This window comes from Mustela putorius, unplaced genomic scaffold, assembly GCF_011764305.1.
Source record: "Mustela putorius furo isolate JIRA1106 unplaced genomic scaffold, ASM1176430v1.1 tig00003834_pilon_pilon_pilon, whole genome shotgun sequence".
Classification (NCBI taxonomy): domain Eukaryota; kingdom Metazoa; phylum Chordata; class Mammalia; order Carnivora; family Mustelidae; genus Mustela; species Mustela putorius.
The window spans coordinates 60,443,770-60,469,205 of NW_025421987.1; the positions used below are offsets into that span (position 1 = coordinate 60,443,770).

General features: G+C 36.3%; 1 protein-coding gene across 5 annotated transcripts in view; it reads left to right on the forward strand.

Annotated features, from left to right (window-relative positions):
• The first annotated feature begins 1,376 nt into the window (after positions 1–1,376).
• LEKR1 (leucine, glutamate and lysine rich 1) overlaps positions 1,377–25,436 on the forward strand; it is a 186,693-nt gene continuing 162,633 nt past the window's right edge. For 2 of the 5 annotated variants that reach the window (XM_004755621.3, XM_045088553.1), the window contains exons 1-3: positions 1,377–1,564; positions 4,651–4,732; positions 17,195–17,409. In XM_004755621.3, coding sequence (XP_004755678.1) covers positions 4,685–4,732; positions 17,195–17,409 — 263 coding nt within the window. In that variant the 5' untranslated portion in view covers positions 1,377–1,564; positions 4,651–4,684. Of the gene's footprint in view, positions 1,565–1,757; positions 1,843–4,650; positions 4,733–17,194; positions 17,410–25,436 lie in introns of those variants that run through there. The other 3 variants (XM_004755620.3, XM_045088554.1, XM_045088555.1) reach the window with 3 other exon arrangements.

Sequence of the window (25,436 nt, forward strand, 5' to 3'; positions counted from 1 at the left end):
GTAGAGATGACTAAGGACAGATGAAATTAAATCACAGAACGAATTACAGCCTTTCAGCTCTATCTTCTTCCACCCTTAAGGTGTTTCCTTTCCTTTCCTTATCATATACACGAAGTACTCAATAAATACTATTGCCTCAGAAAAGTCACCTTGCTTTAGGTGTACAGTTTCTGTTCCAGATAAAGCACCTAGATGAACTCCTTTTTTTATGCCTCATGTCTAAACCCCATTACTGAGAACAATCCTACCTTCATTGTCCCTCAAAGAAACATGCTGAACATAAACAGCTTTTGAAAGTCCTTTGCACTTCTCATAAGCATGTCCTACCTGATCACTTTGTTGGCTGCCCTCTACTCCCCTTAACCTCTTCAATCCTCTTATTGCTTACCTTTTCCAAATGGAGAAAAAAGCTCTTTGAGGGGGTGGAATCTCAAAGTCGTTGGTAGGCGTTGGGGCAAAAACATCCGCCAGGTTAAGTGTACAGGGTATATCTACCTCTAAGACTTTGGGGAACAAGGCTTTTAGGAGTGTTCACTACTACATGCTATCATTTTCATTAATAAACAGCTCTCACCAGCAGTTTGACTACCGTTTCAGCACTGCTCTGCATGGTTTGGTCACCTCTAAATCTATAGGTTTTAACTAGTTTTCTCTTTCTTAAACCTTACTTCATCCGAAAGTAACAAGTCTCTTTCCATGCTAGTGAGTCACATACGATTTTTCTCGTAAGAGCTACATTTTCGACCTCATATACCTCGGAGAGATTGGGACTATTAAAGAGTCACTTGAAAATCACACCAGTAGCTGCCCCTACCTGGGTTAGTCACAGAATCACCCCATTCCGGTATGCAGTGCTTGTCTCTTAGTAGTAGGTCATTAATAAACACTTGCTTTATGAAGGAAGAGTCACGTGTAAAGCTACGCAGCCTCCTGTAAATAACCTGTGTACGAGGGCAGTCTCAGGGTACCTTCTGAATGAGACTTAGTCCATCCCGAGTAGTTTGGGCTATGAAAATTCTAACGCCTTCCCAATTGCCCTCGTGGCAATGCCGATGACCAGAGCTTCCCTTTATACTCATGACCTCTTCAACAGGCTTTTCTCCTCTTGGCGCTCAATATTATAATGGTCCACTGCTGTGCCCGCTTTGCGGGCTCTAGAGCCAGGGATCAGAGGTACAGGGACCTAGGCCACCACTGCATGCTGAGTCTCTCTCCAACCCACTTGAACCTAGGGACATTTCTCTTCTCAGCAGCTTCTACTAGGACTCCAGCCTGCCCTCCCCCACGTTCGTCTTCGCGCCCCTTCCTTCCCTCACAAAACACTCTGTATAAGACAAGCCCCCCCCCGCCCCCTGCCCCCTGCCCCCTCAGTCCCCGCAAACCCCGTCGAGAGCTTTCCGGCTTCCGCCGGGCGCGTGGGGCCCGAGGCGTGGCAAGGGAGCCCCGCTCTGCGTTGGCGAACGGCGTGGGCCGTGACGTCACTGCGCCCTGACGTCCAGCCGACGCGTAGCTTTGGTCTCCCGGGAGACCGCGAAAGCCGTTCGCACTCCGAGTGGAGGTCTAGGTGAGACAATGAATGACTTCCTTGAGTGCCCCCCGGCCTACCCAGTCTTCGGGACGCAGTTCCGGAGCGGAGGCGTGCTGACACCGGGGGAGAGGGCCGGAAGGCTGAGCCGCGGCGCCGGGGCAAGGGAATGTGGCCCCGAGCGTCGCCCCCGCACCCCTTTGCGGCCCCTGCCCAGCTTCCGCGAGCCCGCTTGGCCCCGGCGTCCTCTACCGAGAGCGCAGCTCGTCCTCCGCCCTGCACCCTCCTCCTTCCTCTTGCCACAGCAGGTCCCGAGGGTACGGGGTTAGAAGGGGACGGGTTTCAAAATCCAGCAGTCTTAGCTGGCCTTGCAGTTGGTTTCTATTTGGAAAATCCCGCCGCTTCAGGAATGTCTTAGAACGTGAACTTCGTTTCACCTGACCGTGACCTGCTCCTTTGCGGGTGATTCACACTAGGGGAAGGGTGTGTTTACGGAAGGGCCCGAAAGCTGAACGTGAGTTAATGGCCCAACATGACACTGCTGTGAGGAAGGGAATCGGAAGTGAACAATCCAGGACGTTCCTGTGTTTTCCACATCTTCCTTGTGATCCTGTTATAGAGCAGGTTCACAAATACTTAGTGGTTGCTGCCAGTTTCACCGCACCTCTTGCTCAAGGGCAGCCTGCATGTATGTAATGTGAAAGAATAAAAGAAACTGACTTCATAAAACATGCAAAATGATGTGAGAGTGAAGTAATAATTTAAAAAATTGCCGTGTTGCCAAAGGGGAAAGAGACTTTCCTCCTCCCTTTCTTGAGAAACTTTGTATTTGTGAATGTTTCCGCCGTTCCTTTAATACCTATGCAATTTTTAAAACGACTCAATTTTTCTCCAGGACTTGAGAAAAATTTCTTTAAAATGTAAACATCAAGGAAGCAATCTGTCATCTTGGAAATTTCGCCTAGGCTCCTTACATTAGTACCAAGGGCTCTGTCCTAGAGATTTGTATTCCTTAGAACAATCGCAATTAACTAGCGCAGATAGCTTCTTCAATTACTAGGTCAATTGAAAACAAACTATGGAATTGTATAACAGACTATTGAGAATGAGTTACCGTTTCTCTTGAGAAGATGTATGTAATGGATTGTATCTACACAGTTATATAAAAAAAAAGTGGAGTTACTTTCTGTCTTTGTAGTCTCATTAGCAGATTGGCTCTGATGTGTGTCACAATCTAGTTAAATGCTTATTCAGTAATAAGACTGTTTTCTTTCTGCATTGTGGAGAGATTTTTTGGGGTGGCAGTATTTAATTCTTCAGTAATCAGAACCTGCCAAATTTCCCCACTTGCTATAATAAGGCTACAAAGTTGGAATAGCTTTAGAGATAAAGAGGATACTAAACAAAACTGTTCCACTGGTCCCTTGTTTATACTGTCACTAGATCCATACTCTCAAATAATTTTATGGGTGGAATTTAAAAAGGAGATTTCGTTGGTAATTTTAGGAAAAAGTCTGCTCCCACCAGAGTTTAATTAAGGTGATGCCATCTTATTTTACTGATGGTGAGTCCATTGTAAAATGACAGAAGAGAGAATAATGAGCCTTCTGTGAATAATGAGCTCTTGCCACATCAGAGACAGTCTGCTGAACATCAGATTATTATGTACTTGGCTATCTGGGCCTATGTTAGCTATGTCAGTTAACTTTACCCTCATAGTTAACTCCAGTTAACTTTACCACACACACACATTATCTTTATATGGGAAGAGAGTCCATTAGTTATTTGTTTTTAAAAAGCATCTCATTAAAACAGCAGGCTTTGTGTTAAGACAGGGGATGAGGAATTTTCTTTCCAACAATGGTTGCATGATTAAAAAAAAAATACCGCTACTACAGAAATTTTTGTCAACTATAATTTCCCTAACACTCTGTAGTGGCTGAGGTTGCTGTCTCTGATAGAGTACTCTGCCTCCAGTCTATCTTTGTGTCAAAATCATGCTCTGATAAAAAGCAGACGGCTTCAGGAAGCCTTCCATAGTTTCCAATTCCCACCCGAAAGATAAGACAGGTTTCTTTTCTGAACTCCTAGGTTGTTCCTTCTCTACCACGCCTGGCCCTCAGACTTTCTTCCTTGCTATGGAATTGTGCCTGTTCATACTCTGCTGCCCTCTTTCTACTTGTCACTCCTCAGATGTATATATAAACATTTCTTACGAAACTGGACTGTGTATTCTCTCTCAATAGTTGGGAAAGATTAAAAAAAAAAAAACCCGAAAGTACTTCCTTCAGTCACCTTGTGCAGTTATAACAAAGTAGTGATAGAATTTTATGTTGAGTTCTTTTATTAGAAAATGAAAATCTGAGGCACCTGGGTGGCTCAGCGGGTTAACCCTCTGCCTTCAGCTCAGGCCAAGGTCTCAGGGTCCTGGGAGCTTGGGGCTCTCTGGTCGACGGGGAGCCTGCTTCCCACTCCTGCTCTCTGCCTGCCTCTCTGCCTGCCTCTCTGTCTGTCAAATAAATAAATAAAATGTTTTAAAAAAGAAAATGGAAATCTATTAAAGTAAAATATCTGAACAAAATTATGTAAATGTTCATCTTAAAATGAACACTTCTCATGCTTTGATGCACTGATCTTCCATGTCTGCAGATGATATTTAATTTGATAACTGTCTTTTTCATACTTCATCCTTTAAACCAGCATTCGTGTCACAATTGTTTTTCCTATCTGCTGAACTAAACTACTATATTTAGATATTTTTCTGTTAAGTTTTTGAACCCCCTTTTATAAGGAAACAGAAATAAATGGGCCTGTTTAAAATTTTAAGTGACATTTATTCTGTATTTGCAAAACAAATTGTTAGTAGTAAACCACCACAGAAATTACAATTAGACTATATAGTTCTAAAGAAAAAGAAGTTTTCTAAGTTGTCTGTTATCTTTTTCATTCTAGTGGCCTAATAACTGAGAAAAGCCCAGTTGTTTGTACCTTTTAACATTGAGTTGACAAAATAACTGTTGAAAGTTATCACCATTCATCTCTGAGTACTCCTAAGAACTTATATCTTTTAATTTGAATTTTATTCACATTGTTTCAATTCTGATTATTGTTATCAATGTTTTTAGATTATTTTACTTGAGAACTCACATTTTGGAAATTATGGATCGTCACATCCCCATGCATGCATTACCTGAAGAAATCCAAAAGGTATGATATTGGGTTATTACAGCATAATATTAAGAACATTTTAAGGTAGTTAGTTGTAAAACCTGGGAGAATGATTTTAGAGGTTTTACACTTATTTTCATCAGGGCATCTGCAATGAACTGATGGAGTGGTTAAGGAGAATAACCATAATGGCCAAACTAGAGTTCAAATTAGTGCAAAGAATGTTTAACCTGTGAAGGAGACATCTTTAATTCCAGCATAGTATTTGACCAGGTATTTGTGGAGCTTTTGTGAAAAGAGGGCCTCGGGAATGTCCAAATACTAAGGTACTTTTCTTGTAGCTTTTCAGGAGAGAAAGCTTATAAAAAATGGAAATACATGGCCCTGTTTAAAATTTTAAGTGAACCTTATTCTGTATTTGCAAAATGGATAATTAGTGTAAGCCATTATAGAAACTATAGTTACTTTGTAACTTTTTGTTACAAACGCTAAATGTTGTGATGCTAAATGTTGGTGTCTCTCTCCATATAAAGGTCTATTTCAGTTTCATCTTATTTTTTGCCACTTATCATGTACCAGACACTGTTTTAAAACCTTTCATATATATCTGCTCATTGAATCTGATTAACATCAATTTTTCTTTACAGTTTCTATCCTCCTTTCCTCCCTGTGAGTTCTTATCTGTCCTCAGGCAGAAGCATTTATCCCATATTTACTTTGGCAATGCATACATTGTTAACAGTTTAATTTTTAAAATATCTCTTTGAAACTGATTGACAAATTGTGTATTGAAACCTCAAACATTAACTATCATTAATCATTGAGGTTTTTTAGTAAATCTACAGTCAACTCTTAATTAACCACCAATCCATTACTTTTTAATTAAAAATTGCAGTCATCTCTCAGATATGCTTTTATCCTTTGTGCACATTGCTTTGGGCTGCCTGTTAGCATTAATCATTCCATTGATTTAACTTGATGCTTAATGTTACTGCGTGTCCTTCAGATTTATGTAAAATGCAACCTAGCAGGAGCTGGAAGGGAAAAGACCCAAAAAAGACCTTTTAAACCATTGCATTTCATTTTCTTCACCTTTTAAGTTACATGTAAGAGATAATAAGCACACAGAGAGCTTAGCTATGCTATATATATCTGAGAAATGGTGATTTTATATCTTTAAAGACATGGTGTATTCTTCCTCTCTCACTCAACTGAGTTCCTTCCATTGTGCTAGACTGGTATGGTAGAGATTAAGAGAAACAGACCAAAATAGTCTGAAAGAAACAATACCCACACTGCAGATCCCAAAGAAGAGGATATATAATGACATGAAAAAATTACTCTAAAAGATAGTTTATGATTTAAATATCATATAAAGTAGTATATTCTTTGAGAATGGAGAGGTGGCAGGCAAGGGGGAGGAATCCCTGGTATTGGGATGGTCCACATAAGAAGCTATATGTGGGGGATAGACCTGGAATAGGCCCCCTGAAGGCAGAGTATTTCTATAGACAGATGGGAACAGGATATCCTAGGCCAGGGTAACAGTAGCTTGCTGGTGAGAAAAAGCTGGCCGGCCAAGTTAGAGGACATTTAACAATATAAATGTTTTGAATACATGAAAGAGTATGTATTTATTTTGACTATTGTTGTAAGAGTTGCAGAATGCATTTTTCTCATGTTTAAGTTACTATATAAGTAAATTGTTTAAAAATGATAAAAACTGAACCTTTCATAAATCTGCAGTTATATTCTTCTGGCAGGAATGGCAGGCAGCTGTCCGTACAGTGCAGAGAAGGGACATCAGGAGAAACTCAGCTGCCTAAGGCCTTGGACAATTATGCTGATTATAACCCTTTTCCTGCTGAATGTTTAGAATGTAAAGTGCAGCTCTGTACTTTTTCAGATCTAAGTTAGATACATTTATACCACAAATTTTTATCAAGTGCCTATTATGTGCTAGACATTGTTCTGGATACTTGATTATAAAGCAGTGAAAATGTGTACATGTAGCCACAGCCTATTAAGCACAACCTAAGAATAAATCAGTTATTTGTTTTCCACAACTTCTTACCAACCTTTGATTCCTCTAGATTGTCCATAATGTAACTTGTTAAATTGCTCATTGATCAGGTGGTCTATTTAGTCAGCTTGCATACATCATTCTGTACAGAACCATGTTAAATAGATAAATAGCTTATAATGGTAATAGGAATACTTCAGATTAGAACCATTTCATTATTTTTTTCAGTTTTTTTATATTAAATTTTTATTTTAATTTCAGTACAGTTAACATACAAGTGTTATATTAGTTTTAGGTATACATTTTAGTGTTCAACAATCCTAGAACCATCTCATTATTAATATGAAGAAAACAAGTCATTTTTTCCACCATGGCTTTGAAATTGTGCTCATTTCTTTATTAGATAAACAAGTATGTGAGGTGTGTTGGTCAGTATGTGGTGACAGGTTTTTCAAAGGTTTATTTATTTATTTAATTGTTCTTCTGTTAACTTTTTGTGTTAGTTTTTATGCTGGCTCTTCTTTCTAGAGAAGCCCCTGCTGTGTTTCCTTCCCTCTCCCCCCCTCCTTCCTTCCACAGGCAAGGAAGGTTAGTGTAGAAATTAGGAATGAAAAGGTGAAATTTTCCTATCTCTTTCTTTCTATACTTTTGCTATGTGATCAGGAAATCGATGGTCAATAAATCCCTTGAAAGATACATGATAAAGAATGTGAAAATGCACTATATTGTACTATTAATAGCAAAATTGGTAGTAATTGAAAGAGTTGCAAGAAAAAGTAAAGGTGGTGGGGACAGGTGTGAAGAACGCTGATGACAAGCGTTCTTGTTAGAGAACCCATTTCCTGATTAGAAGCCTACAATTGTTAAATTAGCTTCCCCTGATCTCATCTTCTTAGGAAATCTTAGAGAAGAAAGAATAAAATAATCTTTTTGACTCCCATTCCTAACTCTTTCTGCCTTTTATCATAGTTTCTGATGGAGCATAAAACACACCTCAGACATCCATATCTCTCAGTGGAAGAAAATGTAAAACAGGCCCATGGGCTGGATGGCAGGACCACACTTGTCTACTTTGCTGCTAGACTATGGTTCTCTTCTGAATGTTCTTAGACTGTATCTCTAAATCTACTCTCTCTGGACTGACTTAACCCCTGCCTGTGTCCAACCTCCATTATCCAACAGCTTTGCTTGAATTTTCATCCAGTGTTCTGGAAGAATGCACTTGGTCTGAGTTTAGAATTGCCACAATTTAAAGCTAAAACTATGCTTCTAAATCAGCAAAGTAATAATTCTTTATTTATTCCCTTTCTGAATGTCAACTGATGAGACAGACAGGTGGGCTTTTGTTTTTAGAAAAAGGAGCAATGAACGACTTTCCTTTTGCTGATTTCATTAGGGGACATAGGCAGAAGTCAAAATAACTCCAACAAGCTAATGGAAAAATTAGTTCTTTTGCAAAAGTAGAATTGATATCTTGTTTTTTGAAAACAGTGACAAAATGAACACTTGTAATAGGATTTTAGCTTCAGAAGATATTTATCACCACAGAACACAAAGTAAAATAAAGAGATCAGAGTTGTTTATTTTACAAAACAGAAGTGGTGCTGCAAGGACTGGAGAGCACACTGTTCTTTCTGGGATAACAATCCCTTTCTCTAGAGTAACAGCTCATTTTGTCCTGTTTCAGTAAAGTAATTTTAGTACTTTGGAACTTTGAAATTTATTCAGAATAACAGTTTTATATTTCCAAGCACAGATTGTCATTGCCAGAAAAAACAAAACGTAATTTTCCAGGTCATTTTGGGCCACTGTGGCTAGGGTCAGATTTGGTGTTGAGTTAAAGTAGAGAAAGAAAGAGAATATAGTCATAGAAATGTTAGCACTAGTGTCCTGGAAAAGTGATATTTGTATGTGAGTGTATGTGTGTTGTGATTTTAAGCAGTCGTAGTTTTAAAAGTTAATGACAAAAGAAATAGGAAGCATTGTAGTTTTTGGAGAGACTATTCAGTTAATATTGTGATCCCAGATAGTTCGTTAGGAAAAACAGTTTTTTTTTTTTTTTAAATAGTACTATGAATCTTGAAAACTCTGCATCTGTCAATCTGTAGTCCAAAATACTGTTTTGTTTTTGTTTTTGTTTTTTAAGTCCAAAATACTTTTGTTGGCTGGCTACAAAGAGTCATAGAGTCTAAGGTGAGGGAGGTATCCCAGGGGGAAAATAGGTATTGGAGGAAATACACTTTGGAAGTATATTTATATAAACTGAGTGTGTCATGTATAATTTATGTGTGAAGCCAACATTTCTTAAAATTGCTCAATAAAATTTCTTTTAAGGGTTAATCTCTCTATTTCACTCCCTGATTTATTTTTACTCTTATTATTTTAAAAGTAAACTTCTTATTTTGAGATCGTTGTAGATTCACATGTAATTGCAAGAAATAATAACAAGAGATGACAGCTTCTTCTTCCTCAGCCCCACTTCTTTCCCCAGTTTCCCCTAATGGTAATATTTGGCAAAACTGCAGTCTCATGACCAGGATATTGACATTGATACAGTCAGGGTGTAGAACAGTTCTATCACAGCAAGGGGTCCTCATGTTGCCCTTTAATAGCCACACTCACCTCAGCCTATCTCTTCACACACCTCCACTACCCCATCTCCCACACCTAATTCATGAACCCTGGGAGCCATTGATCTCCAAGAATTATGTTATCTAAATGGAATCAAGCAATATGTAACCTTTTGGGATTCCTTTTTCCCCTCAGTGTAATTCTCTAGAACTTTATTCAGATTGTTGCATGTATCATTCGTTTATTCCTTTCTGCTGCTGAGAAGTATTCCAGGAATGAAGGCACTGCAGTTTAACCTGTGGAAGGACGTCTGGGTTTTTTCCAGTTTTTGACTATTATGTATAAAGCTGTAAATATTCATGTGCATGTTTTTATGTGAACATATGTTTTCATTTTCCTGGGATAAATGCCCAAGAGTGCAATTTCTACAGTAGTTGAATTGTACAGTAGTTGCATTGCATGTTTAGTTTTTTAAGACACTGTCAAACTTTTCCAGAGGTCTGTCCCATTTTGCATTCTCACCAGCAATGTATGAGTGAGCCACCTTTTCTGCATCTTTACCAGAATTTGACGTCATTAGTGTTTGTGCTAGCTTTTTGGATAGGTATATAGTGATACCTCATTGTAGTTTTAACTTGCATTTTGTAATGGCTAATGATGAATGTCCTTCCATGTGCTTATTTGGCATCTGTATATATCTTCTTAAGTGAAGTCTCTCTTCATGTCATTTGACCATGTATTTTCTAATTGGATTTTTTTTAAACTGTTGAGTTTTGAGAGTTCTTGTGTAATCTAGATAATAGTCCTTTTTCAGATACGTGATTTGTAAATATTTTTTCCCTAGTCTGTAGCTTGTTTTTTTATCCTCTTCACAGGGTCCTTTGCAAAATAAAAGTTTCAGATTTTGATAAAATCCAGCTTACCAGTTTTTCCATTTATGGATTATGTTTTTGGTATCAAGTATAAGAATTCTTTGCCTAGAAAATCCTGAAGATTTTCTCCTAGGTTTTTTTTTCTTCTAAGATTTTATGTTTTATATTTAGGTCCATAATCATTTTGAGTTAATTTTTTTTAAATTTTTTTAAAGATTTTATTTATTTATTTGACAGAGAGAGATCACAAATAGGCAGAGAGACAGACAGAGAGAGAGATGAGGAGAAGCAGGCTCCCTGCTGAGCAGAGAGCCCAATGCGGGACTCGATCCCAGGCCCCTGGGATCATGACCTGAGCCGAAGGCAGAGGCTTAACCCACTGAGCCACCCAGGCGCCCCAATTTTTGAGTTAATTTTTGTATCCGGAATGAGTTTAGTATAAGTCCGTTCATTCGTTCTTCCCTCCCGCCCTCCCTCCCTCTTTTCTTCCTTACCTCCTTCCTTTTAACCTATGAGCATCCAATTGTTCCATCACCATTTGTTGAAAAAGCTGTCTTTCGTTCACTGAGTTGCTTTTGGACCATTGCAAAAAATCAGTTTGGCATATTTATGCAGATCTATTTCTGGGTTTGCTATTCTGTTCCATTGATCTATCGCTCTGTTAATACCACACAGTCTTGATTGCTATAGTATGTCTTGAAATCAGGTAAAATGATTATTTCCACTTCATGTTTTTCAAGAATGTTTTAGCTCTTCTGATTCCTTTGCCTTTCCATATAAATTTGAGAACAGTCTCATCTATATCTTTAAAAACATTTTGCTGAAATTTTGCTGAAAGAATTACATTAAGCCTATATATATAAGTTTGGGGACAATTGCTTTTTTAAAAAAAGATTTATTTATTTATTTATTTGACAGACAGAGATCACAAGTAGGCAGAGAGGCAGGCAGAGAGAGAGGGGAAAGCAGGCTCCCTGCCAAGCAGAGAACCTGATGCGGGGCTTGATCCCAGCATCCTGGGATCATGACCTGAGCCGAAGGCAGAGGCTTTAACTCGCTGAGCCACCCAGGTGCCCCGGCAATTGCTATTTTTAATATTTTGAGTCTTCAGTATGTTTTTCTATATATTTGGATCTTCTTTGGTTTTTTTCATCAGCATTTTATAGTTTTTAGCATATAAGTACTGTATATGTTTTGTTAGATTTACGCCTAAGTATTTCATTTTTTTGAGCAATCGGTGTTGTATTTTTAATTTCCCTGTCCATGTGTTCACTGGCAGTTTGTACAAATATAATTAGTTTTTGTATGTTATTCTTCAATTATTGATCTTGCTTAAACCTATTTGTTCTAGTTTTATTGTAGATTCTTGGGATTTTCTATGTAGACAATCATGTCCTCTCAAATAGGGATAGTTTTCTTTTCTTTTTCTTTTCCTTTCCCTTTTCTTTTCTTTCTTTCTTGTATGTATACCATTTACTTCTCCTTGCCTTCTTGCCCTGGCTAGAACTTCCAGCATTATGTTGAATAAGAGTGGAGAGAATGAATATATTTGCCTTGCTACTGATATTAGAGGAAAAAACACATAATTTTTCACTGTTACCTATAATGTTGGCATAGGGGTTTTTGTAGATATTTTTTGCCAGTTGATCTTTAAATTGGTGGTATAGCAGTTTGACTTATTGATAAAGAAGGGTCCTGATGGTATTATGAAATGGTCAGGTGTCCTATATACTTAATGATTCAAGAGGTACACTGTCCTATCTTAAAGTGTTTCTCCCAATCCTAATGAAATTCACTAGCTAGACACTCTGCACCTTTTTGAATGGAAAGCCTCTTAGAAAGATTAACATTTTATATTGCTATCACTCTTACCTTTGTGGCATAATTTACCCATTTTTTTCTTCCTTATTCAAGTATGAAAAGCCTGGGAGGGGTAGAATAAGGAAGAAGGAACAGTTTTGGAGCAGAGAATGCCTCAGATGGGCAGCAGTAGGTTACTCAAGTGCCTTTTCTAGGTAAAGCACAAACAAGAACTTGGAAAAGGATCCAAAGCTTAAATAAACCTTTTTAAAAATTTTGCATCATTTTTATGTTAAATAACAAAATTTTTAAAGTACAAACACTGCACATGAACAGTTTGTTTTATAATTTATTTTAAAAGAGCTGTACGTTTGTTTAATATCCTGTATTTGTTGATGCCTCCGCCAAAGTGCATCTTGTAGAAAGCAAAACATCCTGCTAATGATAGCTCTTTTGTCAAGAATGACAGCATGTCATTATTTTACTTACCAAATGGGACATGATATAACACAAGTTATAAGAATGAAGCACAAATTATGTTTCACAAAAAACATAACTTTGACTTACTTCATTTGGGAACACAATTATAGTATTCAATAATTTCTCAAGTTTGACAAAAATGTCCTAAGTAATTAGCCCATACAAACAAAGAATTTGAAAGGGTTATTACATTTCTTTCTATTGTAGTTTTACTTATGGAAAATTATTTACAAGTTAATAACACTGAAAACTTTTGTTCAATATACTTATTTAACATAGATCGATCAGTGATTCAGATTGTACTAGGCCAAATCTGGAGACTCTTCTTATGGACTTATTATTTTATAATTTGATTGTCTTGTTTCCTAGATCTTAATGTCATGTTTGGGCTCTCTTTGTTGAACTTCTAGAAGACCTGTTCTATAAAATGTATTACTTCATATATTTCAGCTCCCTCCACCCCACCTTTATGGCTGTGGTAGAATAGCATCCTAATAGCTTTTGTAACTGTGAAATGTATACTCTTTCTGTTTTGTACATCAGGCTGCAAATAAGCTCCAGCCAGCAAGAGTCTTCTTTGGGATGAGGATAAGGCATTTTGCCAGAATCTGGGCAAGAACCATGATTAATGGGCATAAGGTTAAGAATGAAAGTGCCTCCAAGTAAGAAATATAATTTTCAAATTGATGAGAAGGAACCAAAACTCACAATGAGCAAAGGAATTATAAGAAAATACCCATCTGCTCTGAATTAGTTCAGGTCTCTTGACCTAGATAAATTATATTTACAGGAACTGTTAGTGCCTTTACATGGGATTGTGGAACTACTCTTGGTGATCTTTGAGAACATGGAGAGAGTAAGAGGATAACGTACACATGCCATCCCATGTGTAAAATAACCATAAATCACAACCAGTGAACTCAATTTCAATCCCAGACAATATACTAGAATATATTTATTAGACAGTGATGGGGGGGTACCTGGGTAGCTCAGTTAGGTAAGTGTCTGTGTTCAGCTCAGGTCATGGTTTGAGGGCCCTGGGATCCAGCCTGGCATCAGGCTCTCTGCTGAGTGGGGAGTCTGCTTCTCCCTCTCCTTCTGCCCCTCCTCCAGCTCATGCACAGGTATGTGAGCTCTCACTCTTTTAAATAAATAAATAAAATCTTAAAAAATAAAAGGTGATTTGTGAGGATATACTAGAGAAAGCAATAACTCTTGAGCCAATTTTATGTTCATTAAGGGAAGTGGCATGTAGGTTCTGCCATTCCATTTTGTTTTCTTTTTTTTTTTCTTTAAGATTTTATTTATTTATTTGAAAGAGAGAGATCACATGTAGGCAGACAGGCAGGCAGAGAGAGAGAGAGGAGGAAGCGGGCTCCCTGCTCAGCAGGGAGCCTGATGCGGAACTCGATCCCAGGACCCTGAGATCATGACCTGAGCCGAAGGCAGCGGTTTAACCCACTAAGCCACCCAGGCGCCCCCATTTTGTTTTCACTTACTAGATCTAGGAACTGTGGTAGCCATAGAAAATATGGGCCTTATGAAGACATTTGACAAAGTTTGTCATAATATTCCTGAGGATGATATGAATCAGTATAAAGATAATTGGGTAGTTTAGTAACCAGCTGAAAAGTGTACCTTCAGCTCTTCAAATGTGCTGACATGCTGTGGAGTTCTTTCCTTGATTTTGTCATAGTCAAATTTTTAATTAGTCAACATTTTTAATCAATGAATTGGATGAATAAAGCAACTTATAAGGGTTAGTTTTGAAAAAGACACATAGTTTAAAATTTCCTGGATACCAAAGTCCGTAAATAAAGGCTGAGTCTAAGATACACCTATTTTCAAAATATATGTGTGTCTAAGATATTTATGTATAAGTATATATGTTATTTATTTACATTTATAATTATATTTATTATTCTGCATTTCTATATGAAAACCTATTACTCACATAATAGAATGAAGTTTTTTTGGTTATAAGAAATAGGTACTTTAAGGGGTTAGGGGAGTAATGAAGGAAGATTGGGCATGGACCCCTAAAGGCAAGTAGGGCAGCCAGGTCTCAAGAGGAACTGAGGTGAGGAATTCTCAGGGCATTGGTTCTTTTTCTCCTCTCTTACTATGGATCCAGATTATCTTTGTCTTATCTTGTCTCTGTGTGTCTTCTCATTTTTCTCCCTCATTCCAGTAATGTGGCTAACTCTGTACTTTGCATATGATCCTTCTCCATTAAGACTGCCTAAAGGTGTCCCAAATACCTGGGTCTTCAACACTTAGAAGTTTGGTTGGCTCATACCAGCTTAGGGCTTGGTTCTTCTTGGTCTAATATCTAATCCCCATCCCCCAATCAGCCATGGCTAGGGAGGATGGGTAGACAGAGTTTTAGTCATTTTACCAAATAGAGCAGCCACTACTGTAGAAGGTGGATGCTCTAAAAAAGTAGACATGGGCGGGAAGGAATAGATTAATATATTTAATACAATGAAAGATAATTTTGTACTAAGTACTTTTTAAAAATAGGGCCTTTATTTAACACAAAACCCTGTTGTAGTATATCATATTAACATATAATTGCTGAAAATACAGAAGACAGTTGTGATCTAAGGTTGCAGTAGAAAATACTTCCGTTGATATTACTTATGAGATATTAGAATGAGGGAGGTTTGAGCCCTCTCTTACTCTGTTTTAGTAAGACCAACCACACTGGAATATTAAATTCTGGGCACCATACTTTGAGACATATATAGAACACTGGAACAAGTTCAGAGGAAATTATTTAAAATAAGGGAGAAATTCAAAAACATGTCATATGGGAAACAGCTGAGGGAAGTGGAAGTGTTGACCTGGAGAAGAGAAGATATGGAGTGTTCCTGAAAGCTGCTTTTAAGTATTAGAAAGAGCTCTGTGTTGTTCCACATGGTTTCTAGGAGGTCTAGGGCCAGTGGATGTTCCAGGGAGGCAGATCTGGGGTCAGCATGAGAAGGAATTTCCTGATAGACAAAGCCATCAGAAGATAGACAGGCTGCTTATATCATTTGGGATGTTGAAATAGAGTCAGGATAATGACTTACTAGATTGGGATAGACTTTAGGAACCCATCCAGAGCTTGAACCAAGTTATCTCTATGATTTCTTCCAAACTTGTTATTTTACAAATCTGTAAATTTGGTATTGCTGGCAGTTAGATGATTGATATAGTCATTCATCTGTATCCCACAGTATTATGTTTTTTAATTTGAAATTTTTATTATTGAACTTTAGATGAACAAAATGCTACTGTGAAAGAATTTGTTACTAGTTTGTTTCATCTGACTCATGTGTAATTATACTGATAGACAGATGAGGTAGTGTCATTCCTAGTTATGGGAGTAGTTTCTACAATCTTTAAAAGAAAATTTTAAAAAAGATTTTATTTATTTATTTGACACAGAGAGACACAGCGAGAGAGAGAACACAAGCAGGGGGAGTGGGAGAGGGAGAAGCAGACTTTCCACTGAGCAGAGAGACCCACGTGCAGGACTTAATCCCAGGACTCTGGGATCATGACCTGAGCTGAAGGCAGATGCTTAATGACTGAGCCACCCAGGCACCCCCCACTTAAAAAAAAAAAAAAACCAATTAAAAAAAAAAGATTTTATTCATTTATTTGACAGAGACCCAGCAAGAGAGGGAACACAAGCAGAAAGAGTGGAGAGGGAGAAGTTTCTACAATCTTAAGGGAGGTTGCATTAAAAGTAACCCTTCAAGTGTTGCTTTCATTTTAGTGCCTTGGAGCAAATATTTAATGAAGCTGTCTCTCATTCTTTGTGAATAGCAGGACAAGTAGAGTAGTCTGCTTGAAGAATATTTATATATTTGAGACAGAAAAAAGAAGTACCTCTCTCTCGACTTTGCTTAAAATTCCATTTTTCACTGCTCTTGTGTTGACTAGAGATGTATGAACATTTTATTTGATGGAAGGAAGAGGATTTAGCTGACCGTCACATGGCAGATAAATATAACATAAATGGTTACAGGTGTAGGTGCTGGATTTAGATAGACTTGGGTTTAACCTAGGTCTCCATATATCAACTGGTTATTCAACTTCAGTGGTCACCATTTCCCTATCTAGAAAATCTACCACAGATATCTACCGTGCCTATGTGAAGGGAAAAGAACAGAGAGAGAAGAGGTTGGGTTCAAAATATTTTTGCTATTTGTGGTTTTATGACAGAATTCTGGCATAAATTTTGTTAAATTCTGTAAAAATCATAAAATGTTAAAACTGAACAGGAACTTAAGAGTTCATTTGGTCCAATGCCAGAATTTTATAAATGAGGAAAAATAAGATCTGAAAAAAGCCAAGAAGCATCTCCAGGTTCACAGTGCAGCTGGCAGTAAAAGGCCAGTGATTTCTTTCCACTTCATGGAAAACTCATCTTAAAACAAAAATTTTAAAGATGTTTTCATCATTTTTAGTTTTATTTTATGGAAAATATTCCAAGGGTAAATCTTTCTTAGAGATACTGTGGAGAAATAATCACTCTGAAAGACCCTTTTCTAATTCCAAGATTTTGTGTCAGAGTCGGTATCATGCCAGTTTTTAAAATTTTACCCAGATGTAGGCAATGTCATAATTATTACTCCATGGCATAGTCCAGTGTACATTTACTTCAGCTGACCAGCATAGTTGCAATGATATCTTCAGCGGAACTTTGCTTTTCAGAATTTAAAAAATATCCTTTCAATGTATGTATGTCTGTCTGTTTTCTAGATGTCTCCTGAAGAAAAAGTTTGTAAGTACTGTGGAGTCAGCTATCTGATCCTTCACGAGTTTAAGGCTATGGAAGAAAAAGTGAAGGCGATGGAAAAAGAGATGAAATTTTATCAAGGAAGTGTAGACCGTGAAAAGAGACTTCAAGAAAAGCTACAGTCTCTTAGTCAAGATTTTGAACAGTACAAAATTGACAATGAATCCAAAACAGAAAGGTTAGAGTCTATTATTCTTTTCTGTCATTTATTTAGTTTGAAAGAAAAGTACAGGAAAGAAATAGACTTTGAATGTTTTTCTAAAATTTCTCTGTATCAGTTATGTTACAATTTAATATATTTGAGTTCATTTTATTATTAATAATTATTAAATATAATTACTATAGTTTGAGCATTTCTTTAAGACATGTATTTAAATAATTAGAAAGCAGTTAATTCAGTAATTATATGGTGAGATGGGTTAAGTTTTAATTTTCCCCAGATGTATATCCTAATTTTATCATTAGGAAGATTTGTCTAGCAAAAACCAGGTGAATTTTGGTAGTTTTTGTACTTGATACTGTTTTTAAATGGCCTCAGACATTTAGATTTGTAGAATAAATTTTCATGTTTTGAAAAGGATGCCAAAACATTAATATTGGTACATGATTCTAAATCACTGAAATTTGAATAAAATTGAGGAATGGGTTCCTGATGCTGTTGAATCTAATCAGCAATTTAGTCTGCTTGAAGACACCTCAGTGGTTTTATACAAACACTTCGGTAAAAGGGTTTTGCTGGTATTTTATGGCTTTTCCTTTTTTATAAGTGAATATTTCTCTATTTAAAATATCAACAGTTGATGTTAGTAAATCTTGAATTAACAAAGGTAATGAGTATCATGTCTTTGTAAAAGTAGGAACTTTGTTAGATCTCCTAGGATTAAGAACTTTAATTATAAATTTTTATAATTACATTTAATCTCCATTGAGTCTGATAGTTCTTAGACTATTACTAAGAAAATTTTGTTACAGTTTCTTGAATATCAAATCTGAATAATAAAGTATTTTGTAATATTTGGGTAGAAAAATAAAGTTTGAATATTCAGTTTAAAATTTTAGAGTTGGAGGGTTTTTGCCTGTCAGAGCAGAAATTCTTTTGCTTGCTGTATTTACATTTTACTTTCTTTAATAACATGTTACATTATATAAGTCATATATAAATACACAAAATAAAAGAAGCATATAGAAGAAAAGGAAAGGAGTTCCCTTTTTATTCTGATTTCTTCTTACTGGAGGTAAAATTGCTTTTAATGGCTTGGTGTATATCTTTCTGGGTCCATTGTTGTGCCTTTACCCTCATTATAGATATATTTCTTTAAGATAGCTAATATATTATATAAGACATATAATTTAAAAACCTTTATCTTTTAATAGGCCAGTTTTTAATATAAGCAATATATTAAATATATCATTCTGTGACGTTTGCCACTTAATTTATATATATTGAAAATTGTTCCGTGTTAATATATATAGATTTATCTTTTTATCTGTTACATTTTCCTACTAAGAATATGCTATAATTTACTTAACTTTTTCTTTCTAACATTTAGATTATTTCCAATCCTTATTACAGACAGTACCTATATTTATGTTCTTGTGTATGTATATTTTCTGTGGGATAAATTCCTAGACATGAAGTTGCTGAAAGAAAGGAAAAGTCAATCTAAAATTCTAAAAAATGTTATACCAAATTGTCCTTTGAGAAGATAGTGTTAATTTTTATTTGGCCTATTGTTTATAAAGTGGCCATTTTCTTACTTGTTGTTAATATTAGAGTTTTTCAGATTTTTACTTTTTTTTCTAAGGGGAGAGAGGGGCAGATGTAGAGGAAGAGAGAAAATCCCATGCAGGCTCCATGCCTATTGTGGAGCCTGATGCAGAGCTTGATCTCATGACCCTGAGATCATGGCCCGAGCCAAAATCAAGAGTTGAATGCTTCACTGACTGAGCCACCCAGGCATCCCATCAAATTTTTGCTTTTTTCTTGAGTCAAAAAAGTTACTTCTTTGGTGTTAATTTGTGTTTCTTTATTGCTAATGATGTTGCACATTTTTTTACATGTTTATTAGACATTTATATTTCTTCCTCTATTAATCATTTGTTCATATCTATTGTCCAAATTTCTATTAGGTTGTTTAATTTTATCTATAGGAGTTTTTAATATAACATGGATATCTTACTTTGTTTATATATGTTGCTAATATTTTCTCATGGTTGCTTATCTTTTCGTTCATTTTTTTTTTCTGCATTGATTATTTATTTGTTTGTTTACTATTCCATGCCAAATTCTGATCAGGGTTCTGTGTCAAGTTCTCTTGGTTATGAACAACAGAAACTTACCTGATTAACAATAACCTAGATTTAGCCAAGTTGAAAAACCAACATATGTTTAAAAATATTATAGCATTGATGTTTTAGTTAACTTTTTAAAAAATTTTATTTGTTGACAGATCACAAGTAGGCAGAGAGGCATGCAGAGAGAGGGAGCAGGAATCAGGCTCCCTGCTGAGCAGAGAGCCTGATGCGGGGCTTGATCCTAGGACCCTGAGATCATGACCTGAGCCAAAGGCAGAGGCTTAACCCACTGAGCCACCCAGGTGCCCCTGGATATGTTTTTTGCAAGTATTTTCTCCAAGTCTGTGGCTTTGTCTTCTAATTCTCTTGACATTCTCTTTAGCAGAGCAGATATTTAAATTTAATGAAGTCCATCTTACTGTTTATTTCATGAAACTTGCTTTTGGTGTTGTATCTAAAAAAGTTATCACCATAACCAAGGTAGTCAAACTTTTCTCCTGTCATTTTCTAGTTTTCTAGTTTTGTATTTTATATTTAGGCCTATGATACATTTGAGTTAATTTTTGTGAAGGTGGTAAGGTCTGGTTTTTTTTGGTTCGTTTGTTTTTCTGCATGTGGATGTCTTCTAGTTACTTTCAGCACTGTATGTTAAAGAGACCCTCTTTTCTCCATTGTGTTTGCCTTTGCTCCTGTGTCAAAGAGCAGTTGACTATATTTATGTAGATCTGTTTCTGGACTCTCTGTTCTATTAATATCTTTGTTCTTTTACCAGTACTACATTATTTTAATTATTGTAGCTTATAGTAAATTTGAAGCCAGGTAGTGTCAGTCCAAATTTTTTTTTCTCCTACAATATTGAATTGTCTGTTCTAGGTTTTTTGTCTCTCCATGTAAACTTCAGAATCCGTTTTTTCATATAAATAAATTCACAAAATAACTTGTGGAATTTTAATTGATATTGAATTAAATCTGTACATCTGTACATCTGTACATCAAGTTGGGAAAAATTGATATCTTTATATATTGAGTCTTCCTGTCCAAAACGTGGAATATCTCTTAATTTATTTAGTTAATCTTTGTTTTCTTTTTTCTTTCTTTCAAATTTTTATTTAAATTCTAGTTAGTTTACATATAGTGTAATATTTAGAATTTAGTGATTCATCACTTACATATAACACCCAATATTCATCACAGCAAGTGCTCTCCTTAATACCCATCCTCTATTTAGCCCATCCCTCACCCACCTCTCACCATTGACCCTCAGTTTGTTCTTTATTGTTAAGAGTCATGGTTTGTTTCCCTCTCTCTCTTTCCCCCCACTTCCTTTATGTTTTGTTCCTTAAATTCCACAAATGATTTCATATAGATATATAGATAGATAGATATAGATATATATATATTCCTCATTATCTTTCTCTATTCATCAGCTGATGGGACTTGGGCTCTCTCCATAGTTTGGCTATTATTGATAATGCTGCTATAAACATTGGGGTGCATGTACCCCTTTGAATCTGGGGTGGTTGGTTTTTTTTGTATCCTTTGGGTAAATACCTAGTAGTGCTGTTGCTGGGTCGTAGAGTAGTTCTATTTTTAACTTTTTGAGGAACTTCCATGCTATTTTCCAAAGTGGCTGCACCAGTTTGCATTCTCACCAACAGCATAAGGGGGTTCCCCTTTCTTGGCATCCTCCCCAACATCTGTTGTTTCCTGTGTTGTTAATTTAACCATTGTGACAGGTATAAGGTGGTATCTCATCATGGTTTTGATTTATATTTCCCTGATGATGAGTGATGTTGAGTGTCTTTTCATGTGTTTGTTGGCCATCTGTTGTTCTTTGGAAAAATGTCTATTTATGACTTCTGCCCATTTCTAAGCTGGATTATCTACATTTTATTTTCTTATTTAGATCTTGTACGTATTTTGTTAGAGTTTCTTAGGGTTGTGCCCAAGTATTTCATTGGGGGGGGTACTAATGTGAATGGTAATCTGTTTTTAATTTCAAATTCCATGTGTTTGTAGTATATAAGAAATTGACTCTCGAAAGTTCACCTTGTATCTAGCAACCTTGCTATAATCACTTACTAGTTCTGGGAGTTTTTTGGTTGATTCTTTCATATTTTCTACACAGGTGATCATATAGATTTGCATACTACAAATTTCAGTAAGTTGTACTTTCATTTTCACTTAAAGTATTTTTAAGCTTCTCTTCTGAGTTCTTCTGTGACCCATATGTTATTTTTTCATCTCCAAGTATTTTGGGATTTCCCAGCTCTTCTGTTTGATTTCTAGTTTAATTTCCTTTTGGTCTGAGCACAGACACCATATGATTTTTATTCTTTTAAATTTGTTAAGATGTGTTTTATGGCCCAGAATATGGTCTGTCTTGGTGAATGTTCCATGTGAGTGTGAAAAAAATGTATATTCTGTTTTTGGATGAGGTAGTCCATAAATGTCAATTATATCAGTTGGTTGATCATGCTGTTGTGTTCAACTATGTTCTTATTGATTTTTAATGTGCTGGATCTGTCCATTTTTTATAAAGTCTTCAACTATAATTATGGATTTATCTATTCTTGTAATTCTATAAGCTTTGCCTCATATTTTGATAATCTGTTGTTAGACTCTCTTGTTAAGGATTATTGTGTTTTCTTGAGGTTTTGACCCCTTTATCATTGTTATACCTCTTTTTAACTCTAGTAACTACTTTGCTCTGAAGTCTTTTCTGTCTGAAACCAATACGTACATTCTCACTTTCTTTTGATTAGTGCTAGCATGGTATGTCTTTCTCCACTGCTTTATATTTAATCTATTGGGTCTTTATATTTAAAATGGGTTTCTTGCAGACAAGAATATTTGGGTTTTGTTTTTTGATACGCTCTGACAATCTGTCTTTTAATGAATGGATTTCGACCATTGACATTCAAAGTAATGACTGATATAGTTAGGTCTAGATCTACCATTTTTATTACTCTTGTTCTTTGTTCTTATTTTTGTCTTCCACACTTTTCTACCTTTTATGGATTTGAACATATTATATCATTCCATTTTCTCTTAGAATATCTGGGTTTTTTTAAAAACTTTTTTTAGTTGCCCTAGAATTTACTATATATATATATTTTCAAGTCTGCTTTCAGATAACACTATACTGCTTCATGGGTAGTGTAAGTACCTTATAATAATGAAATATTTGTGATTCCTTCCTCCTATTTCTTATACCATTGCTATCATTCATTTTACTTTTTTTTTTTTTAAAGATTTTATTTATTTGAGAGAGAGAGAGCAAGAGAGAGAGAAAGAACAAGAGAGAGAGTAAGCACGAGCCAGGGTAGGGGCAGAGGGAGGCAGAGGGAGGGGAGGAGCAGACTCCCTGCTGAGCAGGGAACCTGATGCAGGGCTGGATCCCAAGACCCTGTGATCATGACCTGAGCTGAAAGCAGACACGTAACCAACTGAGCCACCCAGGAACCGTCAATTCACTTTTAATTAGGCATACATAAATATCCATATATATTTTTAAAAGCACACATAATCAAATACATTATTGCTCAATTATTAGTTTGAATGAATTGTTGCTTATTAGATTAAAAATAAGGAAAAGTTTTTAATTTACATTCACTTAGTCCCTCTCTGATGCTTTTGCTTTATGTTGACCTGAGTTTCTGTTCTGTATTCTTTTACTTTTTTCTGAAGAATGTGTTTTAACATTTCTTGCAAAGCATGTTGACTGGCAGGCAAATACCCTCAAGTTTTGTTTCTCTGAGAAAGTCTTATTTCTTTTTCACCTTGAAAGGATAATTTTACAGAGTACAGAGTTGTATGTTAATTTTTTTTCTTTCAAACTGCAAGTATTTCATTCCACTCTTTTTTTCTTTTTTTTGCTTGTGTGATTTCTGAGGAGAAGTTGTATAGAAGACTTATCTTTGTTCCTGTATAGGTAAGGTGGGTTTTTTGGTTTTTTTTTTGTTTTGTTTTGTTTCGTTTTGTCGTTTCTGGTGTTTGTTTGTTTGTTTGTTTGTTTTTAATTATTTATTTGACAGAAAGAAAGAGCACAAGCAGGGGGAAAAATAGGCAGAGAAAGAGGGAGAAGCAGGCTCCCTACTGAGTAAGGAGCCCATTGCAGGGCTCCATCCCAGCACCCTGGGATCATGACCTGAGCTGAAGGCAGACACTTAACCTACTGAACCACCCAGGTGACACAGGTAAGGTGTTTTTATCCTCTGGCTTCTATCAAGTCTTTTTTCTTTAGTCATGATTTTCTATAGTTTAGAGATGATATACCTTTTTGGGGGGGTAGCATTTATCCTGCTTGGTATACTCTCGGGTTCTTGGATCTGTGGTATTGAATCTGACATTAATTTGGAAAGAATTCTCAGTCATCATTTCAAACAATTCTTCTTTTCCTTTATTTCTTTTTCTTTTATTCTTGTTATATATATGTTATACCTTTTATAGTTGTCCCAAAGTTCTTGAATATTCTCTTTTATTTAACTTTGCTTTTCAGTTTTAGAAGCTTTTCTGATCTATTGTCATATGTTCAAGCTCAGAGATTTTTTTCTTAAATAATGTCTAGTCTACTATTAAGCCCATTGAAAGCATTGTTCATTTTGTTACAATGTTTTTGATCTCTAACATTTCTTTTTGATTCTTTCTTGGAAGTTTCATCTCTCTGCTTACTTATCCATGTGTCTTGTGTGTTGTTTACTTTTTCCATTAAAACTCTTTTCATAGTAATTATAGTTTTAAAAAAATTCCTAGTCTCAGGGCATCTTGGGTGGCTCAGTTAGTTAAGTGTCTGCCTTCAGCTTAGGTCATGATCTCAGGGTCTTGGGGTTGAGCCCCATGTTGGGCTCTCTGCTCAGCTGGAAACCTGCTTCTGCCTGCCGCTCTGCCTGCTTGTGCACATGCTCTCTTTCTCTCTGTCAAATAAAGTCTTAAAAAAAAAAAATTCCTAGTGTGATAATTCTGACATTCTTGCCATATCTGCCTCTGGTTCTGATGCTTGTTCAGTCTCATCAAACTTTTTCTTTTTTCCTTTTAATAATGCCTTGCAATTTTTTGAAAGGTGGATACAATGTACTTGTAAAAGGAATTGCTCTAAATAGATCTTTAGTAATGCAGTGGCAATGTGGTGGGTGGGAGATGAGGAGAGGTGTTCAATGGTCCTGTGACTGGACCTCAGTCTTGTAAGCCTATGCCTCTGCATTGTGAAGTTCACAGATGTTCCTTAGTTGTCAGAGCCTTACCCTGCCTCACTCTCACCCTTATGTGGGTCAGGATGGCTAGAATGGATCTGGGTATTTCCCTTTGCCAGGTTAGTTGAGCTCTGATAAAACCCCAGCAGGTTAAACTCTGATAAGATAGTTTCTCCTGAGAGCAGGCCTTGTTAAACAGAATACAAAGCTCTGGTATTTTTCAACATATTTACTTTTCCCTACTGTTTGTAAGAGGCACACGTGGATTTTTCTCTCATCGTTAGTTTGAGGACCTGATAGGGCTCCTGGATGTAAAACGCACAAAAACATGGTGTTCTTCTAGAGTTCTTATCTCTTGGACTTGTCCACAGTGAGTTTCTAGTCATTTGCAAGTTACAATTCAGGTTTTTGTTTCCTCACATTGGTTCCCATGGAGGTTTCTCTGGGTTTCTGCTCTGAAAAGTTGTACTTCTTTGTATCTACCCTCGTCTCCAGTTTTGGGGGGCAGTGGTCTGCTTTAGGCCCTCACTTCTCTGACAAATCTAGCAAGAGCTGTTCATTTTCACTTTGTTCATCTTTTTACTTATTGTTAGGGTAGCCTATTGACTTCTAAGCTCCTTACATTCCTGACTGGAAACCAGAGATCTTAAGCTGGCATTTGAAAATGTGACTAATTACTTTAAAAATTTCTATTCTTTTCATGTTCTATAAATGTTTA